We start from the raw sequence: 21,939 nt of genomic DNA, 5'->3' as shown, positions 1-21,939 counted from the left end.
TTGTACGATTTCTTGGTGTTTAGTTTTTTGAGCTCTTTGTAGATTCTAAGTTCTAACCTTACGTCAGTTACAGAGCTGGTTAAGATTTTTCCCCTCTGTAGGCAGCCGGCGCACTTGAATGATAGTGTTCTTCTGGGCAGAAACCTTTCTGCTCCACGTGGCCCCACTTGTCAGTTGTTGGTCTGAATGTCTGTCCTATTGGGGTCCTGTTGAGATTCAGGGTGTCAGGGCTTCTGCTGAGGTTTTGTTCAGTGTGAGAGACAAGAATCGAGCTTCAGTCCTCTTCTCGCAGCCATCCAGTTCCACCAGTGCTGTTTGTTAAGATGTGGTCTTTTCTCCAGTGTGACTTTTGGCCTCTTTGTCAAATATCAGGTGCCTGTAAGTGTACGCGCGTATGCCCCGCCTTCAGTTTTATTCTGTTGATCAGTATAACTGTTTTTGTCCAACAGCATGCCGATTTGACTACAGCTCTGGAGTATAACTTAAAATCCGTGACCTAGTTCCTCCCCCTTGCCGTCAAGATCTGCAGTACCCTCTTCCACTTGACCCAGTCTGTTGAAGGCTTTCCTTTGGCGGTTTTGTTTAGCTTTCTGAGATTTTCATTTCTCATTTTAATTGCTTAGTTTTTCAACAGATATTCTAATTCTTTATTAAACTACTTTCATATCCTGACTGGTTTTTAATTATTTTGACTATCTTTTTGCAGTTTTCATTGAATACCCTCGCTGAATTCCTCGGACATACTTATAATTCCCTTTTTGAGTCACTGGTTTATGGTGCAGCAGCTAAGTTGTTTTCTCAGGGAATGTAGCATCAGAGGTGCTAGTTTCTGAAAAAGACATATTGGTCATTTGTGTTGTGTTTTTGTGATGATCTAGCTGCTGGAGGTGGGTCATTAGTGAAATTTACTGGCATGGATATCTGGCCACGCCTCTGTTAGAACTCTGGATAACTGTTTGCTATTACTGGAAGCCTCTTGAGCCACATGAGTGGCCAGGCCCCTCCCCCAGGACCTCCAACTGCCAGGTTCCACCCACAGAACCCTCTAACTGCTCTAACTGCTGGACCCTGGCCCCACCCTACAGAGTAAAAGGCCCAATCTCGGAACATGAAATCCCACCAATCCCCACCCTGGAAAGTTCCACCTGCTTCCTAAGAAACTCTGTATAAGTCCTGTATCCTCCTGTTCAGGCAGCCACACCCTCCTGTTTTCTTTCTCTCCCAATAAATCTCTTGTGGGAGGTTTGTTGTGTGGTTTGACTTTTTGGTCTCTCTTGGCTTCCAGCTGCCAGGATACCTTTCCATCTGAGCTGCAATGATTACATTTGGGGCCAATGCCCTCATACTCTAAGCTGCACTGAGGAGACCCCATCCCTCATCTCCAGTTCACCTGCATCAAACTTACTTTCTGGCTCCCCAATCGCTCAGAACCCCATTCACCAACAGCAATTAGGTAAGTTTCCCCTTTGGTCGTGGAAATATTTCCCTGAGTCTGAGGAAGTGACTGTTAAATGTCCGGCACCCCTCTGGTACTCTTGGAGGCAAAGGTAACCCCAGCCCCAGTCTTTAAGGCTACGGCTGGCCCTCTTCACCTAATCCCATCCCCCAACCCTTGGAGCTGCAATCCAGCAGTTTCCTTAGGCCAAATCGGGCTATTGCGCCCCCTCCTGTTCTCTTCTCCACATTGCCCCTTGAGTTGCCTATTATCCCAAGGCTCATAGAGGACCTTATGGCTTTTGTGACCCAATTCCCAGCCTCTTTCCTGTAGATGAAAGTCTTCCCCTAGAACTCAATTTTTTTTTTCTCACCTCGCCCCTATGGAGGCCCTGGTACCAGGCACCAAGTCTCTCCACTGGCTCAGCCAGGCTAAGCCCCTGATTCCTGTTGAGGGTGGTTCTCATTCAGTCTTTGAGTCCTGGGGATGCTCACAGCTACAGGCTGCAGTGACGGTTTCCTCTTCTCTCATCCACAGGAATGTGTCTTCTATACTTGCTCAATCCCTCTTGGGATGCCTCTTAGAAAACTTCCAGCCTCTCCACCTGACATCAACCTGAAGGGACCTAAATTTATTCACTTTTGCAATCAAATTTAGCTTCAGTACCCCTTAGATAATCAATCCAAAGTGCCACCTAATGGCAGCTCAGATCCTAATACCACTCGGAACTTTATAAATACTTTGAGTGATGGGGAAACGGAAAGGGATTTCCCCACTCCCCATTTCTCTGCTCCAAGCCCTATTTGTTTTTGTCTAGTCTCCCCCCAACGCAAACTGTGTAAATGTCCAGTCTTTTAAGTTACCATAGATGGATCAGTGAGTTTGTTGCAAAGTAGGAGCTAGGAGTGATACCTAGCAAGATGGGGAAAAAGTAAAGGATTGGAAGAGGTAGGCCATCTGCAACATGCACATACGCTGCACACACTTTGCACTCACTCCTCAGGGACTGGTGCGTCTCTCAGCTCCCTCCCTCCTGCAGCATCCTTTGTCTATAGCCAGGACTCAAAAATGTCCTAGCTCTAAGCCTTCTTTGCCCTTAATTTTACAGGGACCCAGGTATCTTTTAAGTATGAGTGGCATTAGACTGCTGTTTTGTGCTGTCCCACTTGAACTAAAATCTGGCTTTAGTTAGGGAATGGCTGCCCATCCTGTAGACCCAGGAATGCTTGTTGAAAGGATCCTTCCAAAATCTCAATCCCATATCAGGCAAGCTACCTGCTGTGTGACAGAGAAAGGAGAGCAAAACAAAATAAAGGATCTGACTATTCCCAGTAGGGATTATTGCCTCTCATCTTATACCCCTTTGGTTTTGATTTAACTCTAAAAATTTTGCTAAGGTATAAATTTTATCTCAAGATTTGAAAAACTATTGTGAAAACTTTCTGTATCTCAATATTTGTAAGCATATTGGGTCTGATTAAAACCGTGTAAAATCTGTAACAGAAGCACAGAACACAAGGAATGGTAGTTACAAATCTATACAAAGGTAAACTTAAAGGAACCGTGTGGGTTGCTGCCACCTTAGCTGCTGCTCCCTCACTGGAATGGAGGCAGCCATGTGGCTGACAGGGTAGGAAAGGACGGACATTGCCATGTGACCTCACTCCCATCTTGGTGAAAGTGACCACATGATATAAGCCATCCAATGGAAAATGATTCCTACTAGCTGTGAGGCTCTTCCACCATTTTCTTTCTTCCTTCCTTCCTTCCTTCCTTCCTTCCTTCCTTCCTTCCTTCCCTTCCTTCCGTCTTTCTTTTTCTTTTTTGTTTGTTTATCAAAACAAGATTTATCTGTGAAACGGCCCTGCCTGTCCTAGACCTTGCCCTTGTAGATCAGGCTGACCTTGAATTCACAGATCCGCCTGCCTCTGCTTGTGCCACCACTGACTGCCTGGCTACTTCCACTATTTTTGATCACACTAACAAGCCTCAACTCACAGTCCCTCCTCTTCCTGTCCAGCCTCTCTGGTTTCTCTTTCTCCTCTATTAGCTAGAGGCTGCCCACCCAGTCAGGGCTGAGGCAGTCCTTGACCAGGACTCTGAATGAAATTACAGTACCCCAGGGGATATCCTTGCAAAGGATCAGTTTATAACTTGCCTCCTTGCCAGGCAGTGGTGGCACACACCTTTAATCCCAGCACTCAGGAGGCAGAGGCAGGTGGATCTCTGTGAGTTTGAGGCCAACCTGGTCTACAAGAGCTAGTTCCAGGACAGGCTCCAAAGTTACAGAGAAACCCTGTCTTGAACAAACAAACAAACAAACAAACAAAGAACTTGCTAAAGGGTTAAAGATGAAATAATTTGGAGAAAGTTAGAAAAAGTCATATTTTTAAAAAAAGAGGAAAAAATAGAAAGAGGAAAAGAAAAAAGAAAAAAACTTGCCTCCTGGGTGGAGACAATTTTTTTAAGATTTATTTATTATGTATAACAACATTCTGCCTCCATGTATGCCCGCACGCCAGAAGAGGGTGACAGATACAGATGGTTGTGAGCCACCATGTGGTTGCTGGGAATTGAACTCAGCACCTCTGGAAGAGCAGCCAGTGCTCTTAACCTCTGAGTCATCTCTTCAGTCCCTGAGGCAAATTCTTAAAGAGGTAAATTATGGAAAAAAAATCCAAGAGGTCATCCAGGACAAACAGGGTAACCCATCTCAATTCCTTACAAAGTCTCTTACAATAAACCAGTCTGGATCTGAAGACCCCAGATGGAAAACAGCTCTGTACGACCCACCTCTCCCAGGGTTTCCCTGACAGTAGGGCCATACTCAAACTCCTAGAGAAAGGACCTCGGACCCCACAGGCAGAAGTCTCAGCAAGGGCCTTTAAGGTGTACCATGAGAGAGATAAGAAAACCAAAACCAAAAATACCTGATGCTAGTGAAGGCCTTTTGAGTGGCCATAGCAACTGCCCAGGCGTCCTGGCCTCCCAAAGCCTGAGAACCTCTGGGTCCCTTTTTCAAATACAGTCAGGAAGTTCTCTGGGCCCGGGCCTGTCTGATCCTCATAAACCACCCAGACCATGTCCACAGTGCCATCAAGAAGGGCACTAGGGTGTTGACTGTGCCTGTGTCCCTCATGGCATGGGGACATCAAGCCCAGGTGGCCCTTCAGCTGACCTCCTAGATCTGGCCATGGATGACTGAGGGGCTGGGTTCCATTGGCTTAACCTCTGCCTCTCAATGAGAGCAGACGTCACAGTATCAGGGTGATCTGTCTCCCCTCTTGTAGACACTGGGACCACCTATGTTAGTCCTGACAGAGATTTACAGATCTACATCTTCTTGCTCCCCTATTGTCAGGGTTGGGGGACAGCTTTACCAGCCTCCTCAAACCCCACCAAATACATCACCCAGGCTCAATACCCACACTCTCTCCTTAGCCTCCGCGGACCTAAGACTCTTATCTCTGACCTTTTAAGAATCTTGTATGCTTTTTGGGCTGCCCACCACACGGGCATACTCCTGCAGCACCCTTCAGGGCCCCACCACGTGTGCAACTCTACTCACTAAGACGCTTGTACCTCTTTTCTACTTTGTCTCTCCCCTCCTACTGGGTAAGTGTCATAGTGGAGCTCCCTGATTTGTTGACTTTTATTACAAAAGTCATATGGGTGTGCCGGGATAGCTCCTCCCCACAAGCTCTAGGTGTAGCCTGGCTTCTGATGGCCAGGATATCTTTCCCCATAAGCTGTAGGTGTAGCCTGGCTTCTGGTGGCCCGGACACATTCCCTGCAGAGCTATAACATCTACAGGTGTAGGCTGGTTTCCAACATGTGAAATGGGATGCTACCCTTCTTGACCCCCTCTCCCTGCTTTTCTTAATCCTACTGGTTGCACCCTGCCTTATAAACTTCTTGTCTAGATTTCTTCAACAACAGATCCAAGAGATTTCTAGCCAGACTTTTAACCAGTTACTGTTATAGGACTACCAACCCCTAGCTATGGAGCCAGAGACCCACAGCACCTGGTTCCATCCTGATGATGGAGATTAAGATAGCCCCAAAGAACCTTAATGTCCTGATTCAACAGGAAGTAGTCTGATGATAACATCACCCTCCTCCCCATGGCCCAGTTGTTTATCAATAATAAACATAAACATAAAAGGGGGGAACGTAAGCCTCTTGAGCCACATGAGTGGCCAGGCCCCTCCCCCAGGACCTCCAACTGCCAGGTTCCACCCACAGAACCCTCTAACTGCTCTAACTGCCCTAAGTGCTGGCCCCTGACCCCACCCTACAAAGTAAAAAGCCCAGTCTCTGGACATGAAATCCCACCAATCTCCACCCTGGAAAGCTCCACCCTGAATAGTTCTACCCCTTTACAGAAAACTCTATGAAAGCTCTCTGTCCTGTTCAGTTTGCTGGTGTTTCTTACTCAACCTTCCTGGTTTCTTTCCTCCCGGTAAGTCTCATGTGAGGGTTGTTGTGCGGTATGATGTAGTGAAATTCTTTGGTTTCCAGGTGCCAGGACACCTTTCCATTTGAGCAGCAATGTTTACAATCACCCCTGCATGGCCGTCTGTGGACCTCTGCATGGCCGTCTGTGGACCCCTGCATGGCCGTCTGTGGACCCCTGCATGGCTGTCTGTGGACCCCTGCATGGCCGTCTGTGGATCAAATGAAGAATGTTTAATTACCAGTCTAGGATCTGCTCTGTGGTTCCAGGCCGGGCTTCATGTGGTTTTGGAGCCCAGGGGTGCGTGGAGTGGTTAATAGACAGGTGGGTTCTGTGGGTTCCTACCAAGAGCTCTGAGTAAGACTCTGGTTAGGATTCCATGAGGTCTCAGGTCAGAAAAGGGGGTGGGTGTTTCCAGAGTTTGGTTTTTATTAGTAGTTCCTTGTATTTCCAGATTTTTTTTTAAAGATTTGTTTTTATTTTGTATGTACTAGTGTTTTGCCACTGTGTGTGTTTGGATTCTACCATATGCATGCTTGATCCCACAGAGGCCAGAAGAGGTGCTGGATCCCCCGACACTGGGTGCTGGGAACCTACCCAGGTCCTCTGAAGAGGAACGAGTGCTCTTAACCCCTGAGCCATTTTCCAGTCCTCTGGTTGTTTTGAAAGCTGTCGGTTTCTTCAAGCATCTTTCCAGATGTCACACTACATTACGAATGTTGACACTTCACCAGTGTGGCAGTTCCACATTCACACCAACAGAAGAAGCTTATAGATATAATAAAATACAGCAGCAATAAAACATGAGGGCATCCACATTTTCTGCTCAGTTTGAACCTAACTTTATTCCCATTTAGAAAATCGTCTGTCATTTCGTCCGACCTACAAACCCATCTCGTTTCGCCTGTTTCTTGTGCTTCTCGTCACGTCACCCACACCTTTATCTGACAGAATCACAACTTTGCTGGAGTCGGGGCACAGGATTCTCTGTGTGCCATACCCTTGGCTACCACAATACCGTGTGGGTGTCTGTGTTTTTTTATTGTACTCCGAATAACTGTGTCTGATCTTGAACACTGCTGGCGAGGATGAGTTGGAAATCCCGTCATAAGGATTTCTTCACTTCCCTGAAAATTCCTCAAAAAAAGAAAAGAAATACGCTTTTCACGCATTCCACCGCACTACCACATTACATCACTAAGTCAAGCCAGACTTTTTACTTCAGTCTAAACCAGTGGTTCTCAACCTGTGGGTTGTGGCCCCTTTGGTGTCGCATATCATATATCCTGCACATCTGATATTTACATTATGATTCATAACAGTAGCAAAATTACAGTTATGAAATAGCCACAAAATTTTATTGTTGGTAATCACCACAACAGGAGGAGCTCTATTAAAGGGTCACAGCCTCGGGCAGATTAAACAAAGTTAGGAAATATTCCTTTGTAGTCATCTTTTTTTTTCCAAAGTTTATTAAATTATAAAAGTTTCCATTTCCGCCCCACTTCCCAACACCCTCCCACTCCCCCCACTCCCTCTCCTCCTCCCTCTCCATCCCTAAGAGCAGTCAGGGTTTCCTGCCCTGTGGGAAGTTCAAGTTCCTCCCCCCTCCCTCCAGGTCCAGGAAGGTGAGTATCCAGACAGACTGGATCCCAAAAATCCAGTATATGCAGAGGAAACAAGTCCCAGTGTCATTGCCAATGACTTTTCAGAAAGACTCCCTTTGTAGTCATCTTGATGCTACACCCACATGTGTGCTACTTGATGGGAGAAGTCTACATAATTGGGAGTCAACTCCAGTTCACACTCTTCTGAGCGACCAGCCGAAGCTGGAGAGTGGGCTGCGGTCTTGTTTTTAGAAGGCTCTTCGTACCTCAGAGGAGACTGTGAGCACAAAGCCCTTCTGGTGACGTCATCCTGACTCTAACAGAGATGATAACGTTGTAACCATCTACGTAGCTCTCTTGCTGTGGTTGAATAGGAGCTGATGTGAACTGGCCAAGGTTTGCTGGAGCCATGGTACAGGCCTTTATGTGTGGAACCCCCTTGGCTACTAGGATACTGCACAGGTGGCCATCCTGTCATAGTCAGATCGAGGTCCCCAGTTCCTGACGGTACTGGCGAGGAAAGGCGGCCAATGACTGGGTGATGCTACTGATCCTTGGGCACCTGTTTACTGGTGGTGGACAAGGGTGTGATCGGAATAGACCTCACTCTACCATCAACACAGGGATAATGGTTCTGATTTCACTCACGCTTCTGTAAGTGCCCTGGAGGTCCTGATGCTGCTCAGATGTATCAGGTCCGGGACTGCTGTCTCCATCATTCTCAGACAGGGTGCATACTCTGTGTGTTTGGTTGTGTTCACCAGCTTCTTTAAGACTCTTGAGTCAGACAGGGTTTTGGAGTTCTCTATGTTTTTGCTGGTGACTTCACAGAGAGCACAGAACACGGTTGCCACATTATTGTCAGAGTACATGCTAGGGCTATTAGTGCCAGCAAGCCTACTGAACAGTATCACAATTCTTTTTGAGAAAATGGAAATTAAACAATGGGTCTTGTTAAGTTTTTGTTTGTTTGTTTTGGTTTTTCAAGATAGGGTTTCTCTGTAGCTTTGGAACCTGTCCTGGCACTCGCTCTGTAGACCAGAATGGCCTTGAACTCACAGAGATCCACCTGCCTCTGCCTCCCGAGTGCAGAGATTAAAGGTGTATGCCACCACCGAGGGTCTTGTTAGTTTTAAGGACACTTTCTGTTTTATAACGTATCAGGGAAGTAGAAACAAATTATCAAGCTTCATTTGTAATTTTAATACTCTTCTTGTTTTCCCACATATAAAAGGTCTGGTGGGAAATGTACAAATCTAGTGAAACACAGACCTCCAAGTTAAATAAATACATCATTTTACCTGTATCCAGTGTGCAGGAGCGAAAGACGTGCACCTGCTGGGGAAGATGTGCACTTGCTGGGGAAGATGTGCACTTGCTGGGGAAGATGTGCACTTGCTGGGGAAGATGTGCACCTGCTGGGGAAGATGTGCACCTGCTGGGGAAGATGTGCACCTGCTGGGGAAGATGTGCACCTGCTGGGGAAGATGTGCACCTGCTGGGGAAGATGTGCACTTGCTGGGGAAGATGTGCACTTGCTGGGGAAGATGTGCACTTGCTGGGGAAGATGTGCACTTGCTGGGGAAGATGTGCACTTGCTAGGGAAGATGTGCACTTGCTAGGGAAGATGTGCACCTGCTGGGGAAGATGTGCACCTGCTGGGGAAGATGTGCACTTGCTGTGGTGGCTATGCAGAAAAAGTCTAAATGCTCGTCCTGCTCTCCACTTATTAGTCCATTCTCCAGCTATCTGGGAGTTCCACAAAATACCAAAACTTCATCCCAAAGCTCAGACGAGGGTGCGATCTCAATGGAGGATCCAAACATGAGCTACTCAGGTTCTCGATTTCACTGACGTCACATTCCATGTCTTTCCACCATCGGTCCATTTGGCCTGCAGCTGGCTACCATTTGCCCTTTGGTGAAACTGTATCTTCAAACAGAGACATCTTTAGATGCTAGTGAGATGGCTTGGTGGGCCAAATGCTTATGGGACGAGGCTGATGAGTTGAGTCTGACCCTAGAGCCCACGTAAAAGTGGAAGGAGAGACCCAACCTAACAAGACTGTCCTCCACATGTTCACCATTGCACGTTCCTGAGCGAGAGGGACATGATAATTTTTTAAAAATCAAAAATATCTTTAACTTGACACATCCCTGAAATATGTGGTACACAATATTTAAAGAAAAGCTATGGCTGGGCAGTGGGGGTACATCCTTTAATCCCAGCACGCAGAAGGCAGAGGCAGGTGGATCTCTGTGAGTTTGAGGCCAGCCTGGTCCACAGGACAGGCTCCAAAGCTATAGAGAAACCCTGTCTTGAAAAACAAAAACAAAACAAAAAGGCTAGGAAACAATGTGGAGCAAGTACAGCAATTAAACCGTGAAGAGTGTGAGCAAGAGCTCAGTCTACATCAAGGATTCTTTCTAGATGAAGACGCCCTCTTCTCAGAAATGCCACGCAGGAACAAAATGAAGTCTGCTCTTAGAAGAAAAGATTTTGTAAAACACGCTCAAATAGGAGGCAACAAAGTGCAGAGGTGAAGAAAATCGTGGGGGCTTGGGGTTTGTTTTCAATGTCATTTCCTCCTTTGCTCTTACTGTAGTGTCTAGGAGTGCAAGCCTGCTGCCAATAGTGCAGTTGAGTGTATAAACTCGGTTGTCTGCCATGACAGGAATCTTGATATGCTGGGGTCGGGGGAGTCACAGGATACTGCCTGATATATACAGTAGGGACAATAGTCAACAATCTTTTGGAAGAGGAAGGGTGGTTGTTGGAATATGGCTGTGGTTGTGCAGAAGTCTATAAAGCTGCTTCCAGGTCTAGGAGAATCTGGGCTTGGGGGACATGGTTCTATTACTAAACTTAGGGTCACAGCCTGTACCCCAAGAAGTCAGCAATCCACTCCAGTCCCCCTTCAGGGACCTGAAATGAGATTAAATTGAAATAGGCCAGGAATATGCACATCTAAGCAGTCGTGGGCAAGGTGTGTCCCGTCCACCACCGACCCACTACTCTCGGAAGTTGTCTTCAGCGAGACTGTCTGACGAGTGGCCAGCACTGTGAGATCTGAGAGGCGAGTTTCCCCACTCCAACCTACGACAGCCACGGCACCGCCACTAACTAGATAGAACACAGTTTATAGTTCACTTCTTGTGTCACGATCCTGAGTCCTGACAGCTTTCCAGCATCTTCTTTCTCCCAGCATGAGATTCCTGGATGGATAATTCAGTTTCTTGGGGTTGTGCCAGCAATCTGATGGTCAGACTGAGGAACACAGTGTCTCCTTTGACTATTCGTTTCTGCCAGGCCAGTGACAGTTACAGAACTGTACACGTCCCAAGCCAAGACACTTCCCAAACATTTGGAAAACTCAGGGGAGCAAGTGACCCATTCTGACAATGAAGGGACATTTCTCTCCAATATCTCATTGTGATTATATGACAGGCCACCCTGATGATCTCAACTTGTAATCACTTAGCTTAAAATTTTTTCACACAAGGACTTTAACATATATTTGAGGACTCACAATAAAAAAAAAATCTGGTCCCAAATTAGAAGGCGTGTTCTTGTGTGTGTGAAGTTAAGTTTTTCCTTTTACAGTTGTGTGTATGCATGGGCAAGCATGCGCATTGGTGCATGTGTGGAGCTTTGACAATTTGTGTGTTCTCACCTGTGAATACGGGGCCTGACGAATGAACTCAGGTCAGCAAATTTAGTGGCAAATGTCTTTAATGAGGCATCACCCAGGCCTGGTGATGCAAAGTGTATGTGGTATTTTCACAGCATAAATCCATGTTCTGTCTATTATCCTGTGTGTACGTGGTGCAGGCATCTTGTAGTATCCAAGCAGCAACACTGGGTTTTCCCTTAAATACTATTGCTTATGAAAACTTCTAAAAGAGAACCTCACCATCACAAGCAGTGCCCAGTAAAAATTATCAAAGTGCTACATAGTCATTCTCCCATAGAAGGATGTCTGACACTCACTGTGTGCTAATAGCACATCTACACCACAGTTCCAGTCTCCATAGCGACACTGTGCAAGCCTGGACAGTCTATAGGCCTCACTTCCAAAGCAGCACTGATTTTATGTATTGTGTAGTAAGTGTACTATGTATATGCATACCGGAGGTTAATGCTGGGTGTTGTCCCCAACCACTCTGCACCTTATTTTTTGAGACAGGGTCTCTCACTGAACCTGGACCTCACCATTTCAACTAAATAAAAACATGCTGGCTGTCAAGTCCCAGCAACTCTTTACATTGTCCCCGAATCCCCACCAATTCCCAGCCATCTCTCCCTCCCCAACCTCATCCCTCTCGTTTCCCTGCCCACATCCACCCACATATTCTGTTTCCCCTTCGCAGGGAAATCTACGTGTCCCCCTCGGCCCCTCCTTGTTACTTAGCCTCTCTGGGTCTAAGGATTGTAGCACAATGATCCTTTACTTAACAGCCAATATCCACTTATCAGTGCATAACATGTTGTCTTTCTGGGCCTGGGTTGCCTTCCTCGGGATGACTTTTTTCTGGTTCCAGCCTGTAAATTTCATGATGCCATTTTTTTTTTAAACATCTGAGTAACACTCCTTTGTGTAAATGTACCATATTTTACTTATCCGTTCTTTGGTTGAGAGACATCTAGGTTGTTTCCAGCTCTGGCATTATGAATAAAGCCTGTATGAAGATAGCTAAGCAAATGTCCTTGTGGAAGGATGGAGCATCTTTTGGGTACATGCCCAAGAACGGTATAACTGGGACTTAAGGAAATCCTTCTATACACAAATGGCAAACGAACTGAGGAAGAAATTAGGGAAACAATGCCATTCACAATAGCCTCAAATCATAGAAAATATTTTGGGTAACCCTAACCAAGCAAGTGAAAAACTTGTATGACAAAAACTTCAAGCATGTTTGTTTTCTAATAAAAAAGCAAGAAAGGATATGGATTTGGGAAGGTAGGAGAACCACAATCCAAATATATTGTGTGCAAAAAAAGATCCTTTTCAAAAAAATAAAGAGACATGTTTAAGGTTTAAAAGATCATGATAAAGATTTAGAACCAGTAGCATTTAATGAGTTTATAGTCTCAGAAATGTATTCATTCCATTCCTTTTCTCCAAAAAGCACTAAGAACTTCTGAAGTTTATTTTTCCTAAAATATGAAAAGACTTAAAAATAAATTGTATATTTCATTATTTGACACTAATTTTTAATATCAACTTTATTTAGCAAGAATCATTTTCAGACACACACACCCAGTGTTTGCCTGCTGCCCATTCTGCCTCAATGGTGCATTTCCAGGTGCAGCTGCCAAGCTGGCTGAAGAGCTGCTCACAACAGAACTGTGCCTGTCCTTTGGGGGCAGGTACGTGACCTCTGCGCTGTTCTTACCTTCACTTATTTCCTAAGTCTTTCGTATTCCCAGGGAATCTCTACATTTATTACTATAAAAACATCCTTGGACCTTTTTTTTGGTTAATTCTTTTGTACATATTATAAAATCCACTACCTCAAACATTTATTATTTATTGTGTTGGGAAATTCAAAGTGGTCACAGTGGACTGGTGTGACACGCAGACTTACAGTTATCTGTACTACGGATCAACGGTATTCTTCTTCCTGTCCGTCTTTCCTCCTGAGCCCTGTCCCCATTCTCTTCATACCATCCCAGTGTCTTTCCCGGCACCTGCTTGGGTCAGCATTTGCAGTTCTCTGTGTGCCTTCCCTCGCTCCTTTTATTGTTGGTGGTTTTTTTTCCCCCCTAGGGTCCTGTTATATTCTTCTGTTTTCAAGATCCTAACTTACTTGCCTTGGCTTCATTAGTGCCCGGATTACAGGTGTATACCACCACGCCTGGCTACAGCATTCTGCCTAGCCCAAGGTGATTCTGTAGCCATTTGTAACTTCAATCCACATTCATATTTTTAATTTCTACTTTCTATACCTCATCCTCCTTCCAAAGCCAACAGACAGAACAGAGCATTTACAATAGATACTGTGTGTTTTTTTCCTATTTATAGGTGAATACAGGTGTATCTTCACTGAGTTGTGGATAGGATTATATCACCCATAGTAGTTTAATATTGTCCTTATACATTATACTTTGAATAAATATTTTTGCTCTATAATTAACTTCGAATTAAGCATGATGAACTCTTCTGTGTTCACTGTTTTCTTCTGTATCATGCATCTCTACACATCTTTGCATTGAGATTTATGTGTAATTAATTAACAGCATTTGGCAGGTGCTTTATAGCAGCAATAGAGCAGCCTCCAGAGCCATGGAGCCATCTGGAGTGAGGACAGAAGTTTCAGGACTGTCTCCTGGAGCACCAGTGTTACCGGACAGTAACTGAATGTTGTCTGGAGCTGGCGTAACGGCATTCCTTCCTACAGTGAGCTAATGCACTTCCCATGTGCCCTCAAGCGGTGAAGCTCATGCAGTAGAGGTGTGGTGGTTTGAAAGGTAACTAGACCTTCAGCCACCATTCTTCTCCCCACTAATCTCAGACATTCCACACAAGGGCACAACATCCAACACACACACACACACACACACACACACACACACACACCACACACACACACACACACACCACACACACAAACACCCACACCCCCCAGACTCAAGTATTGGTGGTGCTGTTTGGGGGAAAATCAGCGATTTCTTGTGCAAACTGCCTTGGTCATGGTGTCTGTCACAACAAAGAAAGGTAACTAGACCTTCAGCCACCATTCTTCTCCCCGCTGATCTCAGACATTCCACACAAGAGCACAACATCCAACACACACACCACACACACACAAACATGCACACCCCCAGACACACCCCAGACACACACCCCCACACACCACCTACCACCCACCCACACATACACACCCGCACACTCACACCACACACACACACCCGGACACACTACACACACACACACACACACACACACACACACACACACGGGCACTCTGACCAGGTATCTCTGCTGGGTCTCTTTCTGGAGATTGCCACACTTGCTGAAGAATCATACCTGTATGCCAACAGGCAGACTCACACAGTCCTGAAAGGCCTTTCGAGGAAACATCAGCATGATATAGATATAAAGATTCAATTAAGATAAATCCCCAAATAACTTCATGTAGATCTGGGTGACAAAACCAAGTTAAGACTAACTAAAATAAGAACACTTTTTCACAGATAAACATCTGGAGGCACTTCAGCCTCCAGAAATAAGAATGATTTTGTAAATCATAATTATCATCATTGATGCATATGGTTTCCATATAATATTGAAGGTCCAATGCATTTCAACTAAGTTGCCACATCTAATGACACATTTAATTGCTACATCCACGGCTGTCTCGCCAGTGTAGCAGAAATGCTGACTGGATGGGCAAATATTGCCGGTGGGTGTGGGATTTGTGCTTCTAGGAGCTGTGTGTTCCAGGCGGTCCCTTGGCAATCAGTTGTGGTGTAATGCTACCTGAGTCGCCATTAGTACTGACTCGACCCGGCTGTCCTTGGAGCCATATGTCTGTCTTTTCCCCTTGTCTGTATGTTCTTTGTGATTTTTGCATATTGCTAACAGATCAGACTATTACAGGCAGTTGCGGATACAAACAAGACTGCTAAGGACATTTTTGAATTCTGCTCCGCTATTAATTAAAGCCTTAAAAAAGTAGCCAGTTCTGGGAATTGCCAGAATTGTCATTAGGACAATTCCTTGATGATGTGGAACAAAAGGGGTTAATTTTACTAGGAAAAACCTTAGAAGCTTTAGGCATTTGCCTGAGAAATATGTACAACTGTAAATAGAAGGCCTATGAAACCTTTCTTATGGGAAGAAAAAGACCTAGCCTAAGCTGACAATATCTGAGCCTGAGAATTGAGAAGGGAGGAGAGTTGAAGTTAGTAATATAAAGTAAACTTCAGAGAGATTCAAGACTACGTATTAGAATTTTCCTAGCAGAAAGCTTTCCCAGGGAGATAGTAGCCTTTTTCTTTCTCACCCAGGCACACAAGGTCACTTAGCTCAAACCAACCAGCCACCTGCAAGCTGATAAAGATGGTCTAGCTCAAGGGCAATGATCTCTTTGAAGGCAAGAGGAGAGAGTTTGTTTTGTAAAGTGTGAGAGAGCAGAAATCCTTGTGCCCAAGTCAAAGCATCTTCAAAAATTCTTTTTGTAAACTGTTTTATGCTGTTCTTTACTGTTTTATGACTTGATGATGTATGCCTTTGCCAAGTTCTTTGATTGTAAAAAGAAATATATAATCCTGCACTGAAGTAAGTAAATCGCAACAGCATGTCTCAACATTGAGAGTGTCTGTGTGTCACTTTCCTCGCCGTATCCTGATTTCTCCTGTGCCTTTGCCCTGATTTCCTTACGGTCTGAGTGGCTCCCCTGAGCCGGTCCGTAGCATTTAATGACATCTTATTTAAAAATATATGTATCTTTAGAAATATTAGGGATTAAGTCACATGTATACATACATATGCATCCCATACAATTTCACTTAGGGGAAGAATACACCATTTTTAATAATTTTACATCAACATGACATTTCACTTCTTTTGTTCATGGTACACCCTGAGAGGTCTACACTAGGGAAGGAAACGTATATAGTCTTTGGAATACAACATTGGGTAAACGTACATGGAACATTGTCTTTGCCCTACTTGCACCCACAGTAATGAGGAATGAAGTGGGTGATTGCGGCGGTCGGCATTCCATCCACCAGGACAGTGAGAACTGCTGATGTCAGCCACTTTAACTCTGCCCACAGCTGGGGACAATCGCCTATGGTAGTTTTTGTGGGTTAGGGGATTCTGGCGTGTCCCCATGTGTGTACCTCTCATCTCTATGTCTTTCATGTGTTCTTTTGTTCTCCTATTCAGGTTTGTTTTTATTTTATCTTTTTTTTTTCATTTTTAAAGATACCTGTTTGTTTTGTACCGAGAGAGCAGGAAAGGATTTGAGAGGATAGGAGGATCTGGGAGGAGTTGGGGAGTGGGAACCACAATCCACATATATTGTATGTTAAAAAAAAAATCTACTTTCGATCTCCTGAGTAAATTGGGAGAATGGGAACCTTGAGATAGCGTTGAAGGGGGAGGGGAGAGGCAGGGAGGGAAGCAGAGAAAATGTAGATTATTAATATTAATAAAAATATTAATAAATATGAATAAAATATCAATAGATATTAATAAAATACTTTCATTAAAAATCAATCACAGTTAAAAACTGCTGTTAGCCACACTGGTTTTGCTTTGCTAACGTATTAGAAATTAATTCTTACTCTCACTTATAGGATAGTTTGTAACAGCGTCCATGCAATTTAGATACACATGAACAAAGACATATAGTAAAATGTAACGGCTTCATATTTAAAGATTTATGAGTGGAATGGAATTTTATTTTTTTTTAAACTTTATTTAACTTTATTTCATGCACACTGGAGTTACAGACAGCTGTGAGCTGCCATGTGGGTGCTGGGAATTGAACCTGGGTCCTCTAGGAGGAGCAGTCAGTGCTCTTAACCACTGAGCCATCTCACCAGCCCCGGAATGGAATTTTATTAAAGGTATATATTTTTAGTGTATTTTGGCTTTGAAATGAAATTTCTCCCACACAACTCGAACTCAAATGTGGACCTGGTTTTGGAGGTGTTAGCTGAATTTATATCCTTAGGGTCATGCTTTGGAAGATGTAATATTGTATATGGTCTCTTTCTTGGTGCATTTTCTGTCATTGCGTGAGGAAACTCTTCTACCACAACCACCTGTCACGATAATGTTCTTCACACTGGTCTTTGGCAGAGTAGCCATTAACAAAATCCTTTGAAGCCACAACCCAAAGCAACTACTTCAATCCTTAATTTTTTTCTGCTGAGACTTAGTCACAGTGACAGAAAGACAATGAGTAGTGTAAATCACAATATCTATCTATCTACCTACCTATCTATCTATCTACCATCAATCAATCAATCAATTAATCTATCTACCTACCTACCTACCTACCTATCAATCTATTATCTATTATCTATCTATCTATCTATCTATCTATCTATCTATCTATCTATCCATCTATCTAATGTATAATGAAGATTCCCATCAAGACTACATACATACAAAGGTTTGTATCCTACCACACCCATTTTCTTCTACTATTATTTCTTATACAAAGTATACGTATTTTCTATACCATCATGGTGAGTATTCTACAGGCAAAGTATTAACACAAAATACTAACATACAGAAAAATTTCTGTTGTGGAGGAATTGTGTACTACTAGATCTTTTACCAGCATTGTTGGTCTTTGTCTACTACATTCATTAACCACTACCAAACTCTAGGTATGAGAACATATAAATGCCCAAAGAAAAAGCCTAATATACACTGGCTGGAAATACCATTGTGTTTATTTGGTAGTATACAGTTGAATGCTTAAATTCCAATATCATTTCAAACAATTCCATATGGAAATTAACATGCAAGTTACATAAACTGAAATTTTCTCCCCCAAATTTATGATGTATAAAAATGTTGAAATTTTACTGAAAAATTTCACACATTAAAGAAATATATGGTTGCATGGAAGACCATTCCTCTAATCCAAACTCTCAAGAGCACAAAGCAGTATTGCCATGAATATGAGAACAGCTCAGGCTAAAAAAGATGCTCAAAATAAGGTATGATCGATTTGTTACAACCTCTTCACAACTGCTTATACTCTGTAAAAACTGTTTGGTGAGCATGAATGCTGAGAGTCTGGGTGACTTGTAAGAACCTTCAAGATACAAACGGAGAGGAAACACATGTGCTTCCCAAGGGCACTGGGACTGAGCCACATCCCAGTTCAACTCATTTAAAAATGCAGACATGTTCCCACTCTCACAACCGATGCCATGCTTGCTACCGTGTGAGTGCAGCCCCTAGCGTCTGTGGTGATGGGGTTTCTAGAGCGTGTGTACGCAGACAAATACTGAGATTACTATACTGACGCAAGGCCAGGAGAAATGTGGCACCTACACGCCTGTAAACACGCTGATGCTTTACCATCCTTTTCTTGTGTTCTGATGTCAGCTGAGTTCCAAGTATTAAAGTTTCTGACATCTTTTACTTTCCTATGGTTTAACAACAACGTGGCATCTACTGACATTGAAGATTTCTCACTTTTGTGGCAGACTTTCACTGTATAGCCCTAGTTGGCCCAGAACACGCTATGTTGGCCAGGTTAGCCTCAAACTCAGCGGTCCACATGACACTGCCTCCTGAGTGCTAGGATTAAAGATGTGCACCACCACACCTGGCTCTCCCCATCTTTGGGTCTGGTGTCTTGCTATGCTGGCACAGATCAAGTCCCTATGTGTCTCTGCCAAGACCACCCACACGGGTCAGGATGAACACCCGTATCTGGCCAAATCATTTGCTGTACACAACTTCATCTTTATGAGGTTTCTGATGTAGACTGAGGTCTGACTTAGGTATCAAAGTTTTCTGTGATATATATATTGATAAGGTCTACCTGTATGAGCTTTTCTGCCCATCGAATGCACTTTATGGTTTAAAAAAGTGTTCTAGTGTTTTTTATATCCAAAGGGCCGTTCGCCTGTATATGCTACATGATGACCCATGAGCTCTGACCACACAGTTTGCTCACGCTCCCTAAATGTACTGGTCTGCACATGGAGATGAGATAAAGCAGAGAGCTGTCTTACTTTGTTTTCATGGGTATTTTTGCATCTGCATGAATTCTGATATTAAGGGCTAATCTTATGGCACTAGTTTTTATATGTGTTCTCTGATGCCACTTCGAGACGGACTGGCTGTGTCAGGCTTTACTGCGTCCTCCGTACTCAGGGTTTGTCACCTGCATGCGTTTTCAGATGTCGAGTGAGGTCTGACTTGGTGTAGAAACCCTTCTTGCATTCCAGGCACACGTACGGCTTCTCGCCTGTATGTGTTCTCTGATGTCGCGTGAGCTCATACTTGCACTGGAAGGCTTTCCCACAGTCCTGACATTCGTACGGCTTCTCACCCGTGTGATATCTCTGATGGACAGTCAGCTGGGAATTGCAGTAGAAGGCTTTCCTGCATTCTTTACATGCATAGGGCTTCTCGCCTGTGTGGGTCCTCTGATGGACAGTCAGGTCTGACTTGCGATAGAAGGCCTTCCTGCACTCGTTACACTCATACGGCCTCTCGCCAGTGTGCGTTCTCCAGTGCCGAGTGAGGTCTGACCGGCACTGGAAGGCCTTCCTGCACTCTTTACATTCATAGGGCTTCTCGCCGGTGTGCGTCCTGTGGTGGACCGCGAGCTGTGACTTGCAGTAGAAGGCTTTTGTACACACGTGACATTCGTAGGGCTTCTCACCCGTGTGCGTCCTGTGGTGGACGGTGAGCTGGGAATTGCAGTAGAAGGCTTTATGGCAGACTTTACATTCGTAGGGCTTCTCGCCTGTGTGCGTCCTCTGGTGGACGGTCAGGTCGGAGTTGCGGTAGAAGGCTTTTCTACAGTCTTTGCATTCATACGGTTTCTCCCCTGTATGAATCCGCAGGTGGACGTTGAGCTGTGACTTGCTGTAGAAAGCTTTACCGCAGTCTTTACATTCATAGGGCTTCTCGCCCGTGTGTGTCCTCTGGTGGACGGTCAGGTGGGACTTGCAGTAGAAGGTCTTCCCACATTCCATGCAAGCGTGGGGCTTCTCGCCCCTCTCGAGCCTCTGACACTGACTGAAGGTAGATTTAGGATAGAAAGCTTGTCTACACTCCTTACATTCGTACGGATTCTCACACGTGTGATACCTCTGATTTCTGCTACAGTCTGACTTCAGGTACAACGCTTCCAAACACACTTCACATTCAAAGGACTTTGTTCCATGGTGGATTTCCTCATGTATCTTTAGTTCTGCCTGAAGACAGAAGGGTTTGCTAAATTCCTCGTATTCACAGGGAAAGTCCTATACATTTTACTATGTTTTGCTTATCATGATTTCTTAGTGACATTTCTCACAACCACACATTGAAATAATTTCTCTCTGCTGTCTATTTTACTTTATTTACTGGATGAATTTAGTCAAAGAATGTTGTCTCAGATACATCCTATTGCAATTCTGCATCCTAATCCATGCCACGACTTGGATAAGTCACGCCTTATCACAGGATTTCCTATATCCACTGAGCTTACTAGAGCTCCTCTACAAATGAAACCTTTTCTGTTACCAACCCCGCCTTTGTAGGTTTTTCTTGAATCAAAATGGCATGATTAACTGTGTGTTACCCAGAAGCACAGGGTAACAGGAGGGTTTTGGTCACTGTAAAATGGTCAGATTCTTTTGTAGCCCACATCTCAGCAGGGTCACTACTGAGAAGTTCATCCCACGGAAACATTCCTAAAGCAGTTTCTACTTTCCATGTTCAAAGTTGGAATATGGTTTGGAGGGACATGGCGTTAGGTCCCTGGTGGGTGGCCAGATAGGAAGAGGGGCTATAACTAGGTAATAAAGAAGGTGAACTTCCACGATAGCAGCATCTTCCCCACTTTCCTGACCTGAGAAAAAAGCCTGGTAGCTTAAAAGAAAGGCCTGGTGGGCTTCTGCTGCCGCCAGGAGGGCGCCGTGGTGATGGTCTCCACCAGTGCAGGGTGGGTCAGTACATGTTCCCACCAAAGTTAAGGGCCTGTTAGCCACTCTCTCTTTGTTCAGATAGACCAACCCTAAATTAGGGGTGAAGACCACTTGAGACTCAAATACCCTTGAAATCCCCATGCCCTTAATAAGGAATTGGGTTTCAGGCTCCTGGGGCCCCTTGGTTCCGTAAAGTCTTTCTCTGTATGCCTCGTTGTGTTTCCTCACCCTTGGGAGCAGCTTTCTCCAGGACGATCTGCCTGCTCCGTCTGCTATTTCCCTTGAGACTAGCTGTTGCACTGTTGCACCTACAATACTGCCCGCCTTTCCTGTTTTTGCCTTTCTATTCTTCAGCTGGCCGAGAAAATGAACTCAGTCAGGGCACAGTTTGGGCTGACAGCAGCTTTACCTACTTCAATGAGTTCCTCGTTTGATGCATTGCTGTTGATTTCAATTCGCCAGAAATGTCTGTCTCCATTTTTCTGGCCGGTCTCAACCAGGCTACTCATTTTGTTGACACCTGAAAATGGGAAAAATTTCAACTACTATGAATTGGGCACAAGTTTTATATAATTCAAACACAAGATCCGCCTGCCTCTGTCTCCCAAGTGTTAGCAGTAAAGGCGTGCACCACTACTGCCCAATATACATTTGAACTTTTAAAATATCATCTTATAACTGTACACATCCTAGTCTTTAATGAATTAGAACAAAACAACACCGAGAAATATTGCAGTGTTAAGTCGTGGTTCTCTGCTGCATTGCTGCTCTGTTGAAATGCATGGCAATAAACACCCAACCCGTTTCTCAGCTGC

General features: G+C 44.5%; 1 protein-coding gene and 1 long non-coding RNA gene across 2 annotated transcripts in view; one reads left to right on the top strand and one right to left on the bottom strand.

Annotated features, from left to right (window-relative positions):
* The first annotated feature begins 1,179 nt into the window (after positions 1–1,179).
* LOC146894725 (uncharacterized) lies at positions 1,180–6,709 on the top strand. The gene is made up of 3 exons (XR_015001901.2): positions 1,180–1,453; positions 5,957–6,215; positions 6,440–6,709. It is a non-coding gene; the product is annotated as an uncharacterized LOC146894725 (long non-coding RNA).
* An 11,190-nt stretch (positions 6,710–17,899) lies between these two features.
* LOC125408356 (uncharacterized) overlaps positions 17,900–21,939 on the bottom strand; it is a 51,560-nt gene continuing 47,520 nt past the window's right edge. The window contains exons 7-8 of the mRNA XM_048446611.3: positions 21,538–21,644; positions 17,900–20,410 (exon numbers count right to left, since the gene is read on the bottom strand). Of these exons, the coding sequence (XP_048302568.1) occupies positions 19,355–20,410; positions 21,538–21,644 (1,163 nt within the window). The 3' untranslated portion in view covers positions 17,900–19,354. The remainder of the gene's footprint in view (positions 20,411–21,537; positions 21,645–21,939) is intronic.

The sequence above is a fragment of the Myodes glareolus genome, chromosome 4 (genome assembly GCF_982192425.1).
Source record: "Myodes glareolus chromosome 4, mMyoGla1.1, whole genome shotgun sequence".
Classification (NCBI taxonomy): domain Eukaryota; kingdom Metazoa; phylum Chordata; class Mammalia; order Rodentia; family Cricetidae; genus Myodes; species Myodes glareolus.
The sequence above is the reverse complement of the archived record's forward strand: the minus strand, read 5'-3'. Positions and strand labels throughout refer to the sequence as shown.